Source organism: Triplophysa rosa, linkage group LG16 (genome assembly GCF_024868665.1).
Source record: "Triplophysa rosa linkage group LG16, Trosa_1v2, whole genome shotgun sequence".
Lineage (NCBI taxonomy): Eukaryota > Metazoa > Chordata > Actinopteri > Cypriniformes > Nemacheilidae > Triplophysa > Triplophysa rosa.
The window spans coordinates 12,259,720-12,280,752 of NC_079905.1; the positions used below are offsets into that span (position 1 = coordinate 12,259,720).

A 21,033-nucleotide genomic window follows, 5' to 3' on the forward strand; every position below is an offset into this window, starting at 1 on the left:
TGATCTCGTTCTTGGGAGAATCTATTGATTCTTTTGTTCATTAAATAAACCTCAGGGCAGATAAACAGCTTCAGTGATCCTAATATGAATGTTGCTGTTTGATGCAGGCTGCATATTGTTTGTAGTTGTTGAACAATGTTGTAGTTATTTGCCTTAACATACAATTTATCTTATGTTTGTGTATCATGTTTTTTTTATGCTTTCAAACATGGCTCGTTCAAGCACATATCGTGCAATTACTGTATTTTGAGGATTTTGTTCAAACTAAAATGTGGTCTAGCATGAAGCTTTATTCATATCAGTCTTATTTTTGTTTTTTTACTTATTGTGACTTAAACAGTTTTATAGTTTTTACAGTATCTATAGTTTTTATTTATTTAGTTTACAATACATTTTGTAGAAACAAAATAAAATCATTGTGTAACAAAGTTCAATGTAGGGAAGGAAGGAGGCGGGAACCGGCGAACATTTAAACAATAAACTTTAATCAAAAATAAACAAACAATAACACGGAAGTAAAAGGCCGGCAGCCACCTCACGGTCGACTGCCGGCCACACAAACATAAATAAAATGTAACATTTCCGGGCCCGGTCCTCTCTCTTCGGCAGTCCCGTCGCTTGTCCTCTTATGCTCCCTAGCTCCCCCGTGAGGCATGCGGGACCGGTGCGCGTACAGTTGATACTCATTATCACTCACGCCACCGGCCCCGCCTTCCTGCCCCACGGCTCTCGTCCCGCCTTCCTCACTACACATTGTATAGGTAAAAACACAATTATCCAATTAGCCCAATCAGGTTAGAATATTGAATATAATACAACCATTTAGTAATGTCCATGTAGAACATTTTATATATAAAATATAATCTGTGTTTGGTTTTAATATAACAATTAATTTTATATTTAATTATATAAATATTTTATTGATAATTGTTAATTGTATTAAACTACATTAAAACTACTCAACAGTAGTTAATTCTTTATGGAGGTCTACTGAAAGTTAAGTTTGGGCAACATAAGGTTTGTTTATGTTGTTGCTACTGTTTATTATCTGTTATTAAATGTATATATAATAATTCTGATTGACCAGTCCCAGTCCAAGATAACAACCACCATTTGAAACTAATAATATTTTCACGTTACAAATAATTTACTTATTACATAGTATCATAAATTATTAAATATTTACATATTATTAAATACCTATTAAGCAAAATTAAATATAAATAAATACAAATGTTAAAGTGTGAAATATAAATTAAAGACAAATATGCCTAGTGAATAACTTTTAATAACTAACACATTCAAATTGCCAAAGTTCATGTTCTTTTCCTTTGAATGTTGTGTCTTGGAAAAAAAACTGATAGAAAGGTTTGTATTTACTACTAACATTTTTTTAGATACATTATTTAGTGTAATAAGCATAATAACGTACAGCCAGCCGATTGCTATCACAGAATAAACCTCCTCAGTGTGATACAAGATCACCCTCTTCATCCTGTCAGGGTATATTCTGTTATAGCTGTCTGGATGTGCATTATCCTTATATAGTATTACTTAAACTGTGATATATGGTTTTAGTTATATGTAGGACTATTCTGATTCTGGTCCTGGAGGATCACTGTAGAAATGAGTTCCAGCCCTCATCAAACACACCTGAACAAGCTATTCAAAGCCTTCAGTATAACTCGAAAATGACAGGGGAGCAAATCTCTCCAGGACATTGGCCCTGCAGGACTGAAGTTGAATGGGCCTGGTTTAATGCACTTATAAGTCTTGCTCAATGACTGTGGTCAACACAAAGAAAGCGATCATGTTCTTTGAATACATCATCGTGTTTCATCCTCATTTCTTTTGCAGTATCACAGATGGGGGTGGCGCAAGGACACAACATGTGCCCAGATCCAGGAATCCCGGAGAGGGGCAAAAGAAAAGGCTCAGATTTCAGGTGAGAAATGAGTTTATGGATTACTTATTAACATAGTCCACGGAGAGGACACAGAGGAGAGGGGAGAGAGGAGTGCAGTTAATTTAGTGTAGTTGTAATGCCAAGATGATGAATAGCAAGAGATGCAGGAGGTGGGCACCTGTTTAATTTCTCATTGACCTTTTAATTCTCAGGGCTCTGGGAGGATATTTGATCAGCATAAACATGGGCTATGGGGTCCCAAAAGACACAGTGAGAGGGGAAGGAGAGCAAAAGAAAGACACAAGAGAAACAGAGATGGAACGAAAAGATTAAATGGTTAATTCTTACGGCAAGAAAATGGAAAATCAAGAGCTAATGTTTGCCATTGCGTAGTGAGGGATTGAGAGCTTGCTTTAGTAAGGGTGTCAATATTTAAAACAAAAACGAGCATTTTTTGAAAAGCATTCGGGGTGGAATTTTTTTAAGTGAGACTCATCAGCAATTCATAAAATCTACTTGCTCGTATTTGTGGTTTTGTTTTCCGACCAAAATATCTTCAAAAAGGTGTAGGAACTGACTTGTTAAAGTGCCCGCACACACAAAAAATGCTGTATTAACTAAACATCTACAACACAATTCCAACAATACAGAGAAAGAAAATGCTTGGGATCCTTTTTCATGATTTTTTTTCCAGCTTATGAACCGTAAAACCTTGACATCCTGTCAAAATTTAAAATGTGAATTTGCAGCACCTTAACGTTATTTTCTTTTTGTGTGGACGCCAATACAGTTATCCTTGTACTGTAGTTATATTTATATTTTTGTTCTGGGTGTGAATGGGCTTTAAGATGATTTTAGACACGGTTAAAAATGTATCCATATGTTTAAAAGTTATCCATAATTTTATATCATTGTAAAAATACTAATATAATTATAATAATTTATATAATAGTGTAAGATATTTTTTAAAATTATAAAGTGTTAACTATTTTTATATCTTAAAATATATTTATTTAATATTTAAAAATATAAGTAGTAGTATTTTATCCAAATAATGTGATGTCCTGCATAGTAAGAATGTCCCAGGTGAGAAACCCAGTGAAACCTGAACCATCATTTATGATAGAAAGAGAGAACGGAGAGAGGAGATTGAGAAGGAAACCGGTGTTCAGACCTATTTAATTGAGGGGAAACGGAGCTACAGCAGTGTCATTTCCAGGCACAGTACTACCAAAGAGAGGCCTGTTGTGCAGGTGTGGCTGTCAGTGTCCCCCTGCAGGGTGAGTGGCAGCGCCCAAGAGGATTCTAACACGGACAAATGAGGACAATCCGTTTTACGCTTACTAGCTCTCAGGGCAATCGCCGCGGGGAAGAGAAGGACAATCGAAACTTTTTACCGGAATATTCTTAGCTCTGGCTATCTGAGAGCCCCTTCATCAGCTGCTGGGTGATGGAAGCTGCATTGCATTTGGAATCTCACATCAGTTTCTTAAGCGCTGTCCATTACCCTGCCCTGCTCCTGGCTGGAGAGTAAGGGTTTTTATGCTGACGTGGTGTGTTATTGGAAAAACTTAACTAAAGAACAATTTAAATGTTGCCTCAAAAATAAACTGAAATAAGTTTAAAGCACTAAAAGTATAATAATAAACAAAAACTAAAATAAAATCAATTAATTTTTTATAGCAACATAAAAAAATTAATTATACAATGACAAAAGCATATACCAAAATTGCAAAAACTTTAAGTAAAATTAACATAAAAACAAAAAAATCTAAAAATAAAAGCTAATTAAAAATATTTATCAAACTTAAGTAAAACTAAAATCAAAACTATAATAACTCTGGGACAGACAATTTGCAATGTATTACATTTAAATAATTACATTAATATTAAAATCTTAACATTTCACTATTATGATGATGATGATTGTGATGATAATAATGATAATTTTCTTTATTATTATCATTATTATCATCTCAATGTTGCTAGCGTCGTGCTCTGCTGTCTGAGCTACAAGAATGCTTTATTGAACTATGTATTGATTTTCCTGCAAAGACTAATCTTCAGTCTCCTCTTTCAGGCGAGGCGCTACAGTACACTTTTCTTGTGATGAAGGATACGAGCTTCAGGGCTCCAAAAGCATCACCTGTCTGCGAGTAACTGACAGTTACGTGGGCTGGAGTGATGACCGGCCAATCTGCAGAGGTATGTTGCTTTGGAACCGACTGCTGAATAAATAAAAATAATGAATACTTGGCACTTTTAATAATGTGCTACAATTGGGTGTCCTACTTTCTGAAGGCATAAACAGTTGGGGCTTTTGGGATACCTGCAGTCAAAGGGCTCTGATTAATGTCTTAAAAATAGAAAAAAAAAGAAAAAACTAAGGGATGAGAGAGAGAGAAAGCGGAAAATGACAAGAGATCTGTACAGCTGATTTCCTAAAGGAGGAAGAGATGGTATCGCTCAGCCGGTAATCAGCTTATGTAGCCTCACCAGGCTCCGATTAATTACTTTATTGAGCTTTACTTAATTTCTGACTTTGATTGGCTAGGACAGCCCTCGGGACCGTTTCTGCCGCAGCTGTCGCGGCCCCAGAGAGATGCTGCCCACCATACTGCCACCCGTACCCTAAAATCGAGCTTTAAATTGAAGTCCCCCACGAATATATTAACTATACATGCAGTTGAAAACTCTCTATGCTAAATGTTTTTAAGATGATATACTTGTCTTGGTTTATCCTTTTGAGATGAGTGAAGAAGGTCATTTAGTATGATGTACTCCATTATAAGAGCATGCAGAACATTCATGATGTCCTACAGTAACGTAGAGATCTCCGGTAACACAGGCTTCATCTGTAGAGCTCCAGTACTCTCAAACACACCCACACACGTACAGAATTGGTTATACCTGCTGTCTTCATCATATCGATTAATTTCTCCTGTGCCGCTCGGCCAGCTGTGGTCTATTAACCTTTCATTAAAGTTACATATCCCTTCTTCAGCACCACCGATGGCCTCTGTCGCCGCAGACCCCTCGGGCCTGACAATCCTGGGAAAGAAAGTTAGTTGGGCAGCTTTTTGATAGATTGCACGAGTTGCTTTTGCTTTTTGATTATTTGGCGTTCACTTTTTGGCACATCGCTGTGGGCTCGTGGAAAGAGGGAAAATGGACCTGAAATTGGGAAACTGTCGGACCAAGTTCCCTTATCGGCACCATTACTCATGTGAAAAGGGTTGATATTTGGCGTTCTCCAGGATCCTTTTCTTTATCCTTTGCACCACTAATGTAGAAAAAGATTATTTGTCTTGTTTCATTGATTCAACTCTCTAAATGCCAGGCCATTATTCAGAAACGGACCATTTTCATTGCTCGCTTTGGGAAAATTGGTATCATAAGAATAACATTTGGTTGACCACAGAAAGCCATTTGTAAATCTCACACGAATATAAGGATGAAAAGCACAATAATAGTTTGTCCTTGAGGTTTTCTCTGTAAAGATGTTCTTTCAAGGATTTGCAGAAGTTCTATGAGACAATAAATTGCACATGAAAGCTATAAACTACATTTATGTCGCTTTTTATTGGATATTCCGAATAAAACAAGATGCTTTGGACCCTAAAACACCGAACCAAACTGAAGTGCACCACAAATCATGGGAGATGAGAGATGTGTTTTGGAAAATTGGAGTCAGCATTTATGAAAGCTCTTTAATGATGGTCATTTAGGTCCAGTGGTCCGAAGTAACTCTTCTGGAACGATTCCCTGTCGTTTTTAAAAATCAAAGCAAACTCCACAATGTTTTATTCTCTCATTTTGGTTTGCCATAGGGTATCTTTACATCTTCGGCTCTGAAATGCGAACTGGAGGGTGTAAGAACTCCTGGTCTGAGTCTCGTTCTGATCCAGTTGAGCCCAAATAAGATTAAGTTTAGTGGTGGGAGAACTCCTCCGGAGTATGAGCGTGATTATGTTATTGCAGCACTGCCCCAACAACCTCAATGCATCTGTTTGGTTTCTAAGTGGAGTCTTTGCTATAGGATATAACTGTATCTTCTATTTTTAGCATGATTATTGTGTTGGTAAGTGTGCTGTGGTCTTGTTTACTGTAAGTCAGAATAGATTTATCCAGACAGGCAGCAAAAATCTGATTTTTATCCAGCTCGTATGTTTGAAATGCGTTTAAGAGAGAATGGTCAGATCGGATTTAAAGAAGTTTGGTTGTCATTCTCACCCAGAACGTTGAGGCAAACATTTCTAAAGTTACTGTATGGCAGCTAATGTAAAGCTATGTAACAGATCGGATCTGAACTAACAGATCTGATTTCATCACTTGTTTTAGGATGGTGCTGATGGTCAAAACAGATTTTGTTTGTGCAGCATATCAGACCCAACACTGTAAAAAAAATCTGTAAAAACAGTAATATTTCAGTGGCTGGGGCACCAGAAAAATACTGTACATGAATATTGTTTTACACCTGACTTTTGCAGGCTGTTTCTGAAATTTGTTATTTCTTTACCGTATTTGAAAAATACATTAAAATTCTGTAAAATAAAATTTAAAACAACAGTTTTTTTTTACAGTGAATGCTACAATAAATTATTTTATTGAAATGAGTCAGCATTACACCAATACATATTATACGGCAAAGAATAAATGCAAAAAAGATGTTCTTACTCAGTACTTTGCCTTGTTTTGAGGTCAAATATCAACATTTTTAAATGAAGCAAAATGACATGAGATACTAAGTCTTACTTTCTGAAAAAAAGATGAAGTAAGTGTTATTAGAACAATCAAAAATATCTACCAATGGTGTAAGAAAAATAATCTTGGCACTTTTTGCTCATTTTTGACATTTTTTTTTTTTAGAAAACAATACTTAATCAAATAAATGTATCTTGATTTAAGAATACAAAAACACAGTATGAATAGTGAGACGTTCATTTAATGCTACAATTCTATTATTGCAGTTATAAAACTTGGTTGTCTTTTAAAATAAATGTTTACAGAAATCGTGGAGAGCACATATAAAGTTGAAGGTGAAAACTGGGGTCATTTGGGCCTGATCTTAATTAACTTTTCAAAGATTTTTGTTCTTTAATGTCAGTCCACCTAAAGTATTTGAGGAAAACTTTGCCAGTGTGTGTGTGGCTGTTGGCCCTTAGGAGCTCACCTCAGACATATCTCATTAAGAGCTGCAGCTGGTCCCAGACCTGCAGAAACATTCATTTACTGCAAACACACTGACTGCGCCCTCCCTTCTCATTAGACATTGAGCGCTTTCATTCAGGGGAGGTATTTAAAGTCCTCCTGGAGGCCAAGAGTGTCACAAAAGACTTTAACTCAAAGAAAAGTCACATAGAAGTCAAGCCCCCAACAAGGTGTGGCTAAAGTCCTTGAATATTTAACTCCAATCAAAACCAACATCCTGAGATAGATTCTTTCTGCTAACTAGTGTTGTAGTCTAGACCACCTAAACTGAGACCAAGACCAGAGGGTGTCGAGACCAAGACAAGATCAAGGCAGGCCGAGACCGAGTCAAGACCAAGACCAGCACTCCTAAAATGAATCTGAAATATCCACATAACACTAAATAGTCATTACAGAATTACAGAACCATGCGTTCTAAGGCCGTGTTCAGACCTGACTTCTTTTTCGAAGCTGCTAGCATCTGTTTTACATTATAATCCTATGGAGTAAACCGTGTTTTCAAAAAACGTATTTTTAAGTTGAAAAAAGTTAAACTTTTCAGAAAAAAACGCCCTACGTCAAGCTCCTTTTCACAGCTAACCAATGACAAGCGAGTAGCGAGACCTGTTGTTTCCATAACAACATGCAAGGAAGGTGATTGGTCGAGCAGGATTCTTCTCTAAAAAATAATATGGCGGCCAAAGCGCTGCTTTGAACATATTTTTATATTAACTAGTTTATCTTTCACTTTTAATAACTTTCGATTGCATTTCTAGCGAGAAATTAGTACTGTAGTTTTAAAATATGTGGTGGTTTTTTGCAAAGACGGTCTCTGTTTATAATTCAAATAGACTTCCGTTACTCTGCCTATATGAATCCCGTGTGCTGAGCTGCCTTCATGCACAAACGCTGCCAGCTTTTCTTTTTACTAAAAACTTTTTCTTGTCAAAAAAGACGTCAAGTGTGTTCATGGCCTAAGCGTTCTTATCTATTCAGTAGCAAAATAGCTGTGTTTTTCTCAGTTTTGATTTGTTCTAGATTTCTTTGGGACTAGCCAAATACAACAAGAACTTGCATTTGTAATTGTGTCTAAAGTTTAAGTCACTTATTATCTTGTGTAAATATAAATATAAAGAAACAAGATCTAATACAAGTATTTTTTTGCAATCACATCTTGGATATTGTGGCAATCCCATATTCATCTCTTACCGGCACAACAGTTACAAAATAAATCAAATAAGAAATAAGCCAATGATTGCTTTTAAAGGTCTCGTCAGACGAGCACTTTCAACAAGTTGGTATGATTCACTATCATATGCTAACGTTATCCTCCTATATATACGGTACATTTACGTCAATTCAGACTGTTGATAAATATTACTTACATCGGTAGTTTTGTCTCGTTCAGTCGGTCTCGTTCAGTCGGTCTCGATCCCTCTTGAGGAACAACTTTGAAGCTAATCCTGCTTGTACTGTCCCAGGTTGATAAAGCACTCCGGTTTGAAGTGATTCATGCAAACAAGCAGGTTTTTACTTATGGTTTCTGAGGGATTTCCACTAAAAATAAAATAAATCCACTCCTGTCTCTTCCTAGGTTTGGACTCTGTGCAACGACTACATTGCATGTTGTCAACGAACTTTAGCCATGGCGTCACGTACACCGCTGTCGCTTGTGAAAACAACAATGGCGGAGCGCTGTGGGTGGAACTGTGTAGATTAAGGGGTGTTAACATTGTAATAAAATCCGCTTTGGACGTCACAATCAGAGCGAAATCTGAATGGCTTGATTTCTCACATGCTTGCAGGGAAAGGCATACCAAAACAAACTTACTGGGTTCTTATTTTTCACATTTTCTGGGTTGCTAGATGCACCGGGGACCCGATTATAGCACTTAAACACAGAAAAAGTGGGGTTTTCATCTGATATCTCCTTTAAAGTTTTACATCCAATCACATTACATTTACATTTAGTCATTTATCAGACGCTTTTAACTAAATGAGGTTAACAACAGAGACAATTAGAAACAACACAAGGACAGCAATGCATAAGTGCAATAAAACTGGTCTCAGTAAGCCTATCGCAGTATACGAAGCTAGGCACCAATTTTTTTTTTAAGGAAAGAAAAAGTAGAAAAGAAATCGAAGTCTGTATTAATGGGTCAGGTGTTGGCAGGTGAGATGTGCTTTTAGCCGATTCTTGATGATGGCTACATAATCTGCTGATCTTGTAGCAACAGGCAGATCATTCCATAATCGTGGAACAAATCCAGAGAAGATACGATATGATTTTTTCAAGACGTTGTTCGTTAGCAGAGCGCAGGGATCTGGAGGATACATAAGTCTGTATTAGCGAGTGAATGGGGGTGCCGAACCAGTGGTGCTTTTGTAGGCCAAGAGCAAAGCTTTGAATTGATTCGAGCGACTATAGGTAGCCAATGTAACCTGACGCAGAGAGGAATGATGTGTTTTTCCAGGTTTATGGCTGTCCTGGCAGGTGTAATGGTTGTTGACCCAAGTCGCTCAGGTATGCTGAGATACGTGCAGAAACGGTTGGATCGTCGGGCTAAAATGACAAGTGACATTAATGGTGTTAACACATACATCAGACAATGCACCAGCAATTTTGTGTAATTCCCACAGATGTGGTCTTGAAAGAAAATCCCGTTTTTTTTTTCATTTTAGGGCGAACTATCAATACATGCATGTTTTTGTATACATAAGTGGAGCAAAATGCGTTCCTTTATTGGTTTTCTGATCTGTATAGAAATGAATGTGTCCTCATTTCTCCACAGCGTATAGAGAAAGGGCAAGAAACGTTTTAACAGCCAATTATTGTCATTTGTGACATTTCATCATATTTTGTTTGTTTCATTTAGCAGATAAGCCTATAATACACATAATAACCCAGTGTTGTAGGAATGTTTGATATTATTTCGTGATTTCTCTCTATCTCTCTCAGTTCTGCAGTTTAGATCAATAATGAAGTGTCAGTTTTGTCAATTTTAAAACTACTCATTTAGGGGCTGGTTGCATAAACATATCCATGATTTTAAGACCGTGTCTAAGAAATACTAAGAAAAGTCAGTGAAGAAACACTGTTGCATAAAATAAGCTCACGGTTACCTAACTATCACACTGCTTTGTGGGTTTTTTTCATTGCTGAAAACATTTGCGTATTAGAGAAATAGAATGCTGCCAAATCCTTTGAAATTAACAAATTTAGTGATTACAATGCAAATAATAATAAAAACAAGGATTAGACTACAGTGAGAAAATTACTAGTGTAAATCAGTCTCTCCAGCATTTCCTTTTGCAAGGGTCTTCCAGTGGATTTTATTGGTCTTGAAAAACTCTTCCTCTTTGTATTGCCCATTTATTAAAAACAATTGCTATAGCACAAGATAAACTCGTGGCACTTTTTGCAGTTGACAGTTTATTGGTTTCGATGACAACATAGATCACAACAAAAAGTTAGTCAGGGTGTCATCAGTCTTAAAGCATGCTAACATGACACCTTTTTCTTGCATTTCAGACATTTACAGTTTGTTGTTGTATTCATATATAAATGGGTTCATTTGTTCAATTTGGCCTCATATCATTCTGTTATTTCAGGACTCACATACACACTCTTTTTTATTTAAGTTAAAGGTGCCATGGATTAAAATCACAATTTTAACCCGAGCTTTTGTTATATAAGAGGGAATCGTATTCATGCGAACATCATGTAAGTGTCAGAACTGAAAATGCCTTTGTTACTGAGATTGCATCTGTTATTGACACCAGGCTCAGCGAATGGGAGGTTCTGGAATGCACCCATCTATGACGACATTGATAGGTTGAACACCGCCTCCACATAAAGAATATCAACAACTACTTCTCCAGCCCCGTCCACTGGTTCGCGCATGACAGAACCAGTGGCGCGGAACCAGATAGAGCTAGCAAGCAATAAACAAACATGTCGTTAACGATAGCTAAATATTGTGCCATCCCTGGTTGTGGAAGAATACAGTCGTGCATAACCTTCCTTCGGATTCCGATATTAGGAATGTGGGGTTAAAGTTTATTTTTAAAGATGTTCCAGCTCATGTGGGAAAAACATGGAACGTTTGTTCGTTTCATTTCTCCGAGGATTCATTCGTGAACAAGGCACTGGATTTGTGGAGAGACTAAAATTAAAAAGCAGTGCCGTGCCATCCATATTGGATCCGATAGGAATGGCGCAGCAATCTTATGTGAGTAAAACATATTTGTACGATGTGTCACTATTGCTTCGTTAGAGATCACTTGATCTATTCAGAGGTTGTCTGTGATCTTAAGCCCGTGCGAATCGGGATCTCTGTGATTTGGCGGGCTCATATATCATTTTTCAAGGTTTTATCCACCGTTTGCGAATAATGGAGGCTGTTTGAAGTCTTTTGGTATTATTTCGGCCGAAATAATGAAACCTGCCGATTCCGATTTTTGCCGATTCCTATTTTCTATCCACAAACTATAATTGACAGTATACTGTAAATAAAACCAACTTTTCTCTTTTTATTTTCATTACATAAATGATTGAACATTACAATTTCCCCAAATGCAGTTCTCAAAGCTGCATTAAATTACAGAATCTTCTCTTTCCCAAACAACTCTTAAATGGAAGAACTCTGTGACTGAAAAGAAGTACAAATAATAAAATATAACCAAACATGTCACTTAATTTACCTTTTTCATTTTTGTACTCATCTCACAAAAGTCTAAGATAACAATAAAATACTTCAACTTTATTCTTGTCTGTTTCTGTTTATGAAACTAACATTGCTTTATTTCATTTTTTCTGAAATGTAAAATAAATTGTCTTTATCTTGGGTCTGTAGTATTAAATGAAGTGGGTTGATTTTTACTGCAACTTCAATAAAAAAGTTAAAAATCTTATGAGTGAATTCTACTCTAAAGATGTACTATTATGTATTTGCAGTTTTTTGTTAGTAAAGAACTCAGTCAGATATATATCACATATATTGGTTGATGTATTTATTTTTTAATATTTTGGATTTTTAAAAACCAGTAGAAGTCGTGTTGAATGTCATTTTACCTAGGTGAAATGACCACAGTTTTAACGTAAGACAAGGAATCAGGTTGAATGGAATTTAGGTTTGTTTTACACAGAGTGAAGGACTTCAACGTGAGTTTAGCATGTGTCAGAGTTTAGCATGATGCTAATAGCATCACTGTTAGCATACACACCCCATGTAGACGGAGCAGCGAGAGATGAACTACAGTCTGTACAGTACATGATGCGTGTGCACGCGCGTGCAGTCAGCGGATATGAGAGATGCGCGTCAGTCAGCAGAGACTCGCGGTCCGGTGGACACACATGCGAGTATAAACGAGCCGTGAAAGACAGGCTGTGCGCGCGCACGTTTACATGTTTACTTGCGGCTTTGAGTGTACTGACGGCTGTGACGTTCTTGCCCGCATCACGGGCAGTGTTGCCAGATTGGGCGGTTTTGAATTTGATTGTGCGGGTAATAATTGGCTTGGGCGGCCAACAGCCAGCACTCAGCGGGAAATATAAACAGTCAATATGCCGAAGTGATTCTGAAAAGTTGCGTTCAGCTGTGTTCTTCAGCATCCTGTCAAGTTACAACCGACACCCTGTTACTGTTCTGCATTTAAAGGTAGGCTTAAGATCTCCCTCTCTCTGTCTGTCTGTCTGTCTCGCTCTTACTTGCACACCCGTTTATGAGTAAAATGTAGTAATAATAATAGTTAAAATAATAATATTTGAAGTATGAAATATAATTTCAATACACATTGTTGAACTCGTTATTAACGAATTAGGTATGTGAATGATCTTTAAACTAAATCTACACTGTAAAAGTGCATTGTGTGTGGTGTAAGGGCGGGGCCATGGGCCACAGATGTGAACGTCTTTTGTTGTCATTTTGTTACTGTGGTTCCGTTGCTGATGGTGTATGTCGCTACTCGCTAGCCATAGCATGGTACATTAATTGTGGCATTTAAAATAATTAAATATTGATCAAATTTAACCAAATAATAATCAATTATTTTGGGCGGTTTTGTGTGCGTTTGGGCGGGTTTTAGATCGTTTTTGGGCTGGAAACCGTCAACTCTTATCTGGCAACACTGATCACGGGCAACAGATGATCGGCTTGGAATCGGCGAGACGTGAGACTGACCGGCCGGTCACCGGTCCGGCCGATCATACGAAAAACCGGCCGAGTCCGATCTCTGTCCGATCAATCGGTGCACCTTGATACCCGCGATCGCGGTGATGTTTTGTCCGGTTCGCTATTACGGGTCTCAAATGCTAACAGGTAACGTTACGGTCATATATAATTGAACGCAATACAACTATAGGCTATACAAACTATACGCAGAGCTTTGCCATCACATCCGCGAATGCGTCACATGAAATACTGATGTGGGGAGGTCATTTATAAATCACAGGAGGTCTCCAGATAATACTACTGCCCTGCGAAAACTGTGAATGGTGCTAATGTGTAACCTAACGTTACGTCTCGAACCAAATTCACAGAAGGCTCCAACTACGCAAACTGCTATCCAATCAAAGCGGTGTGCGTTTACTTATGAAGTCTTCAATGCGGCACGCCCATCAAAACCGAGTGTTTGCAGAGCTGGCCTCAAAACCTGGTTAGAAAATAGCCTATTACTTATTGATTTTGATGATTTTGAATGTAAAAACCACCCGAACGTCATAAGTAGACCTCGTACAACAGTATAAAACAATAAACAACACCACGTCATCGCACCTTTAAGCATTTTCTGTTTAGCTTGCATGGATTAAAGTTCTCCGTCGCTACGACAGATTTCCGTCAATTGCAGGGTTCCAGCCTGTCCTTAATGTCTTACATTCACTTTTCATACTGTTGTTAACCCTTTGACGCGTGCGATCACACCGGTGTGATTAGAACATTCAGCGCTTTGGCTGGCACTGAGCCAGAGACAGACTCAATCCTGTCACATATCTCAACTATGCAGTGTTTTCAACCACGTAATGTTTAATTTAGCCTTCAGACATATACACGTGCCTACAAGCACAAAATACATTTAGAGATTGCGTAATACACACTGATGTCTATGGAAGTCTCCTCAAATGTAGTTTGACGGATGTTTTATTCAGATCAGACACAGTATCTGCAATGTAAGCAATTGTTAAGATCACTCAATTTTTCTACCAGTTCACCAGGCACTTCCGTTTGTGTTTTTAAGAGAAGTGGATGAATTCACGTGATGTAAATCCGACAGATCTCAGACCACGGCAGAAACAAACATGGCGGCGCCCGTTTATAGCTCATTTAACGCGTTCATTATAAAAGTGTTTAAACAACAAAACACATTCACATGCACATATCTGACAATCGGAATGTCAGATATTTCATGACATAGTTAACAGTTTGTGAATTTTTTTGAGTAAAAAAGATAAATTATGTAAAAGCAATGCATCAGTCATACAGCTGCTGTGGCTCTGCGGTGTGTCACGTGATAAGCAGTGCCGCGTCGCCATGGAAATGTTAAAGTGATAGGCTACCGTCTTAACGGTCGCCTTGGACAAGCTAGTCAAACACTGTAACTAGTCATTGTAGCTAGTCAAACACTGAAACTAGTCACTGTAGCTAGTCAAACACTGAAACTACAGTAGTCATGTAGCTTGTCAAACACTGAAACGGGTGTAGCCAAGCTTCAGGAATATGGTTTCACAGCCAAAAGGCAGAAAAAGTGAAAAGCACTCTGGAGACAAATACAAACAACATGTTTGGTCTTTAGTGGTCCTTTTATTTTGTTCTTTTTTCTGTTAATTATTAAGAGTTTCAGAAAACATTGTTTGGTCTTATAAGATAAATACAAAAATGCACTGAAAAGTTATAGATGGTTGATTATTTGTCGAGGTAAGTATAATTTTTTCATAGATTAAAAATAGCTTTTAAAATACGCAAACTGGCAATACTATGTAAAGTGGTTCAAAACATCTCTCTTTAAAACGCTATTGGTTAAAGGAATATGACTTGGCCTGAAAAAAAATCAGTCAGAATAATTTGTTTCACTTTAATCCATGAGCTTGGCATGTAATTGGATCTAACAATGGCCTTTACGTTGGTGGTTGTTATTATCACCCAATCATAATAATATGTCATTTTATTTCATTTCATCATATTTATTTATTTTTATGTATAATTCACACAATGTGGCTGGATCAATTCTTCTCATATTAACATGTATGTATATAGCATGTGTGTGTGAATTAGTACTAGTATTACTAAAACAGTATATAAATACAAAACACAATTTCATAAACATTTTTGTACACAAAAGCCTTTTTTTGTGCTTGTGATGAAAATTTTTCTCATGCTCAAGGGTTCTTTTTCTGTTGCTCAGGGGAGGTTTTTCTGGTGCTCACACTGTAAATAAAAACATGTAAAAAATGGATAAAGTACTGGATGAAAATTACCAGTACATTTTCCTTTATTTTACTGACATTTCTGTTAATGCTAAAATGTAACTTAATGCAGTGCAAAATGTAAAATACAGGTAAAACAACTGTAAAAAATAAATACGGAAAATTCCTTCATATTAATACAGTATATGGTGCCCTACTTTTACTGATTTTGTTTTAGAGTGCAGGAGAGGTTTTTTCTGGTGCTCAGAAGTGCAGTCATCTAAATCCTCAACATGAAAAAGGTGTTGAAAACAGTGGCAATGTTGTGTTCTTCCACCGTCTGGTCGACCTCCATTGGCTCTGGCTCATCATCAAGCCTGAAGATAATTTGAGGAGGTCTCAGAAGGGGTCTGGATAAAGGTGTTGACTGGATGGTCAGAGGTATTATCCAGTCCATCGGCTCATCCACTTCCATCGGCTCATCCACTTCCATTGGTTTTTTATGAACCGTTAGATCCTGAACCGGAAACCAGAGATGATAGGAGGTCAGTAGAGGATGTCTTGACGGCTTCACTTTCCGCCTCTTTGTTGCCTTCGTAAAAGCCCTGATCTTCAGTGCCCTCTTAGATGAGTTGCGATCCTTTTTAGCAAAAGAAACCATCACGTCTCGCAGAAAAACAAAAAACCTGACTGCTCCTGTCGACTGTCAGCACAAAACTGCAGTTATATCTGATTTTGCAGCTCTTAAGCAAAGGAAGCTTTGTGATGTCATAAGGTGCCTTGTGCCATGTAAAATGTCATTGAAATAGCATGAAATAACCGAAGTATTAACTTGTATGAAATAAACCAACTTCAAACCAGTTTCTTTGAATGATTTTAAGTGTGTACAATGCATGTTTTAACCAGTCGTGTAATATTGTATGTGTATAATTATGTTTATTGGTATGTTTGTATTACTACTACAAAGCCCATCCCCAGTGAATTCAAAAATAAACATGCTTTTCTTCACATCTTATAGTAGCTTGTGTTTACATTTAAACTGTTGGACTGTTGTACATCTACACTTTGGGTGCGTTTATATTTGGCATTAACATGCGACCTGTATCTGGATGGTGTCCACATACACATTGAAATGACAAGTGTAAACGCGCTTCTGATCGGAATGTCATCCGATCAGCGTGTCCTGATCCAGAGGTAGTCGAGGACGCATTGTGATCGGATCTCAGTGTAATGTAAACGCAATCCAGACAGTTTATCTACATTTACCAGCACAACTTCACAGAAAACCCCGCCCGCTGTCATTATTCTCTCGTCTGTCCGAAGCCTGTCAGTGCGGAGCAGATGACAAATACAGAGGAAAGTTTACTCTTGCACAGTCCTTCATTTTCCCACAAAATAAACGTGGATACTTTATTACAGTGTATCATTATTTGCAAGCTACAGAGGAAGTATGACAAATCACACGAGATGTTTTCTTGACCACTTCAGCTTTATCATCACATAGGCTATTTGTGACTGCCACGAACGGGTTTTACTCGCACACACAGCGCCACTGGTGTTTTTAAACGCATCATTTGTTTATTTTCATGTCACAGACACGAATAGCAACACTATACCAGCTTGTTTCCAACATATAGGCTACTTGTGTGTGTGTGTGTGTGTGTGTGTGTGTGTGTGTGTGTGTGTGTGTGTGTGTGTATTTACTGTATAGCATACGCCGTAGGCCTAATATACTCTCCGTTTTCCCGCTGTCCCGAGGGCTGCTGCCGTGTCTCGTACCGTCCCCGGAAGACAGCTTGAAACGGAGCTCTGAATACACCGTATATATCATTTACACACAGAAACAAGATTGAATAGTGTTGCTTATAGCTGATGTCAGTAAACACGCTATTTAGGGCGCAGACAAAGAAATGACGCGCTGTCACTTTCATCCGAACCAACTCAAATAGACGAGAACGATGTAAGTGGTCGCTTTTGATCATAGTAACTTCGGCCTACTTATGTGATTATTTTATGTGACATGAATAAACAAATGGTGTGTTTAAAAACACCGTTAGAGTCTGTATGTATGTGTGTGTGTGTGTGTGCGTGCGTGCGTGCGTGCGTGCGTGCGTGCGTGCGTGCGTGCGTGCGTGCGTGTGTGTGTGTGTGTGCGCGTGTGCGAGTGAAACCCGCCACAGCTCAAGTACAAAAGCTTGTGTCATTTTACAAACGTCCTCTGCTTATACTTTCACATATATGATCATTAATCGTTTTAACCATGGTTTAGTTCCCACCGCTGCCTCGAGTTCAACATGGCTGCGTATCAAATCTGTTACATGCTCATCCTCCCCGTTATACGTGTTGTGTGAAATCTCCCCGCACCGAGGCTAGTTTTAAATTGCAGGCTTTTTAAAATAATGGGCGGGAAACTATAGAGATCCGATCAGTTATCCAGATGCGGAAGCCACTTGATGTTGACAAGTGTAAACGCGCTGTGTCCTGATTGTCTGAAGATCTGCTTGTTCGGATCACCTAGATCGCATGTTAATGCCAAATATAAACGCACCCTTTGTTTCATAAGCCTAGCAGCCAAGTTATTCTGTATGAGACTACCGCAAGCTGCATGAGCCTCACATAGCCCAGGCATTTCATTTATTTTCTCAAAAACAAACCCCTTCCCTAGCAAAATCAGCATAGTAGTCAAAACCAATTACACTATTGCTGAGGCTGTCAAATGGGTAAAATTACCACTGGTATCCCAGGTGCTGTCATCAATACATTACTAATCCATAATTGATGCAAACACATGAGGTAATTGACAATCTGATAGGTGAAGTCCTAACCTTAACAACAATCAAGTGTGAAATATCGACTGCGGCCGATGGCTAAGCTTTCCATGTGTGCTTTTTTAATCTGTGAAGCTTTGGGTGTGTTTCATTGGTCTTTAGGCCTACAAGCGAATCGCAGCCTTTGGAATTAGTACGGATATTTCTAGAAAGACCGGACACGCTTTGTTAGAGCTGTGTTACATTATGTGGTTTGGGGATGTGACGTCTTGTTGCTTTTTTAGGTTAACACTTCAAAGCCTGAATTGGTTGGGTATTGACCTTTATTTCATTCCAGAGCAATAACATTTCTTTATTTCATACTGTTAGCAGATCTGTTGATGATACTGTTATTGCATAGCCTACTGACTTTTTGAGGTTTTTATTGCTTTGCATGATCTGGTTTTTATTAAATATAGCATTCTGTGAAAATCACTTGTATCTTTCTTTTCTTTCAGCTCCTATGTGTGGGGGGCAGCTCCGTGGCCCAAATGGCGTCATTACTTCCCCCAATTTCCCAGTACAATATGACAACAATGCCAACTGCACTTGGATCATCACAGCATCTGACCCGAACAAGGTGAACACTCCAAAAATGCATAAAACATGAGCTCGTATGAGCTCAGCATTAATGCCTACTCACTAAAAACAGTTGGGTTAAAAATAACCCAACATATAACCCATAGATGGGTTACTATAGCACCGACCCCTTGTTGGGTTATTTTAACCCAATATATATTGGGTTGCAAGTTTTACCCAATCTGTTGGGTTATGAAATAACTAATTTGTTGGGTTATTTTTGCCAACATGTTATTTATTGTTTTCTTATTATTGTTATATTTGTTGTTTATTATTTTTGGCCATCCTATTTTTATCTATGTTTGAAATAGGATGGTTGTAAAAATCAAATGTTGGCGTCGACAGTCATGCAGATTATAAAAACTGTCTACAGAGATGTACGTTTGTTTTGCAATGAAAAAAAAACACGGCATACAAACATGTATATATGTGCACACACATGCATGCACTTTTTGTTTAATTTAAGTATTATTAATATTAACTTACCTCTCTCTCGTCTGTCAGCAGTGGCGCCGGTCCACCTTTGAAATTTAAAATAACCGCTCACGCAGCTCAATTTTAACCCAGCTGGCTGGGTTGTTACAGAAATGACCCAATGAACGTCAGAAATAACCCAACAAAACGACCCAATATCTCTAACCCAACTATTGGGTTACAAACATAACCCAATGTTTTTTTAGAGTGTATGCACTGTAGTATGCAGGGAGGATACACAGATATTGAAAGATGATATCCAGTATCTGCAGACCCATAAAAAATGAAACATTATCTCTGTTCCAAGTGAGCTGACTTGCTGACTTGTAAGACAGCATCCTAGCTGTTATGAATCCTCATTAATGACTAGGTCTGATTTGGAAAGATCTACATGCTCTGAATCTGTGCTCATCTTGCAAATATTGCATTGCTTAACTCACAACTGGTTTTAATCGTATGTTGCATGTTGCTAGGATAGTGTTGTATACTTTAGTATGCTTAACACTTATAGATGTTGAGTAAAACAATCCACTTTATTAATTATATTGGACTATTTTTATTAATACTTTTCAGTATTTAACAAAATACTCAAGTTGGTTCATACCAGTGGCGATCCGTGACTCCTCTTTAGGGGAAGCAGTAATGCGAAGCTCGGCAAAATATGTATTTAGCCCGTCATGTGTGTGGCGCGTCATGTCAAAATACGTGCCTGCTGCAGATGCGTTGAAAGGGTTTTTAATAAAAGAGACGCTCGCGTTTGCTAGATACTCGCTTAGTCTCATGTGTAATCAGAGTTAAGTGTTAACGCAGTGTCTTCTGAACGCGAGCGTCTCTTTTATCATAAACTCTTTCTACTCGTCTGCAGCAGGCACGTATTTTGACATGATGCGTGATGCACATAGGTTCACGTGAAGCGTTGAACACGTATTTTGAATTCCTGCTTCCCCTGAAGAGGAGGCACCGATCGCCACTGGTTCATACCTAATCTTTCTCTCGGCTCAGCCATCTTGGATTGATTTTTTCACTGAATTTAGTGGAGTGCATTAATGGATTGAGTCCTCCTTGAAGGACATATTTGATGTTGTCTTAAAATTGGGTAATTTGAAGTTAAAATTGGGTATTTTAAAGGAATAGTTCGCCTTCAAAATGAAAAATGTGTCATCATTTACCCACCCTGTTGTCATTTTAAACCCGTGTGGTTTTCTTCTGCAAATCGCAAAAAAGAAATTTCGAAAAATGTCGGTAACCGAAAACTGTTGGTCCCCATCGACTTCTATTGTATGGAGACAAAACCAATGCAAGTCAATGGGGACCAACGGTTTTCTGTCACTTACATTTTTCAAAATATCTTCTTTGTGTTCTGCAGAAGAAAGAGAGTCATACAGGTTAGAAATAAATTTTGTCGTCATTTACTCGTTCTCAAGTTGTTTAAAATATTTGAAGAATAGAAAAACTACTATGGTAGTCAATGGTGCCCCAGAATTGTTTGGTTTCTTGCATTCTTTAAAATATCTTCTTTTTTGTTCAGCAGAACAAAGAAATATATACAGGTTTGGATGTAAAAGTGAGTAAATGATGACAGAATTTTCATTTTTGCGTGAACTATCCCTTTAACTATTGGGACACCAGGAATATGCATAAAACTGTGTGATGAATTGTTTGAAACAGAGCATTTG

General features: G+C 37.9%; 1 protein-coding gene across 1 annotated transcript in view; it reads left to right on the forward strand.

The window, feature by feature from the left end:
• The window catches only part of csmd2 (CUB and Sushi multiple domains 2), a 284,836-nt gene that overhangs the window by 135,803 nt on the left and 128,000 nt on the right, over positions 1 to 21,033 (forward strand). Inside the window, exons 8-10 of the mRNA XM_057354048.1 lie at positions 1,858 to 1,945; positions 3,987 to 4,111; positions 18,763 to 18,884. Coding sequence (XP_057210031.1) covers positions 1,858 to 1,945; positions 3,987 to 4,111; positions 18,763 to 18,884 — 335 coding nt within the window. The remainder of the gene's footprint in view (positions 1 to 1,857; positions 1,946 to 3,986; positions 4,112 to 18,762; positions 18,885 to 21,033) is intronic.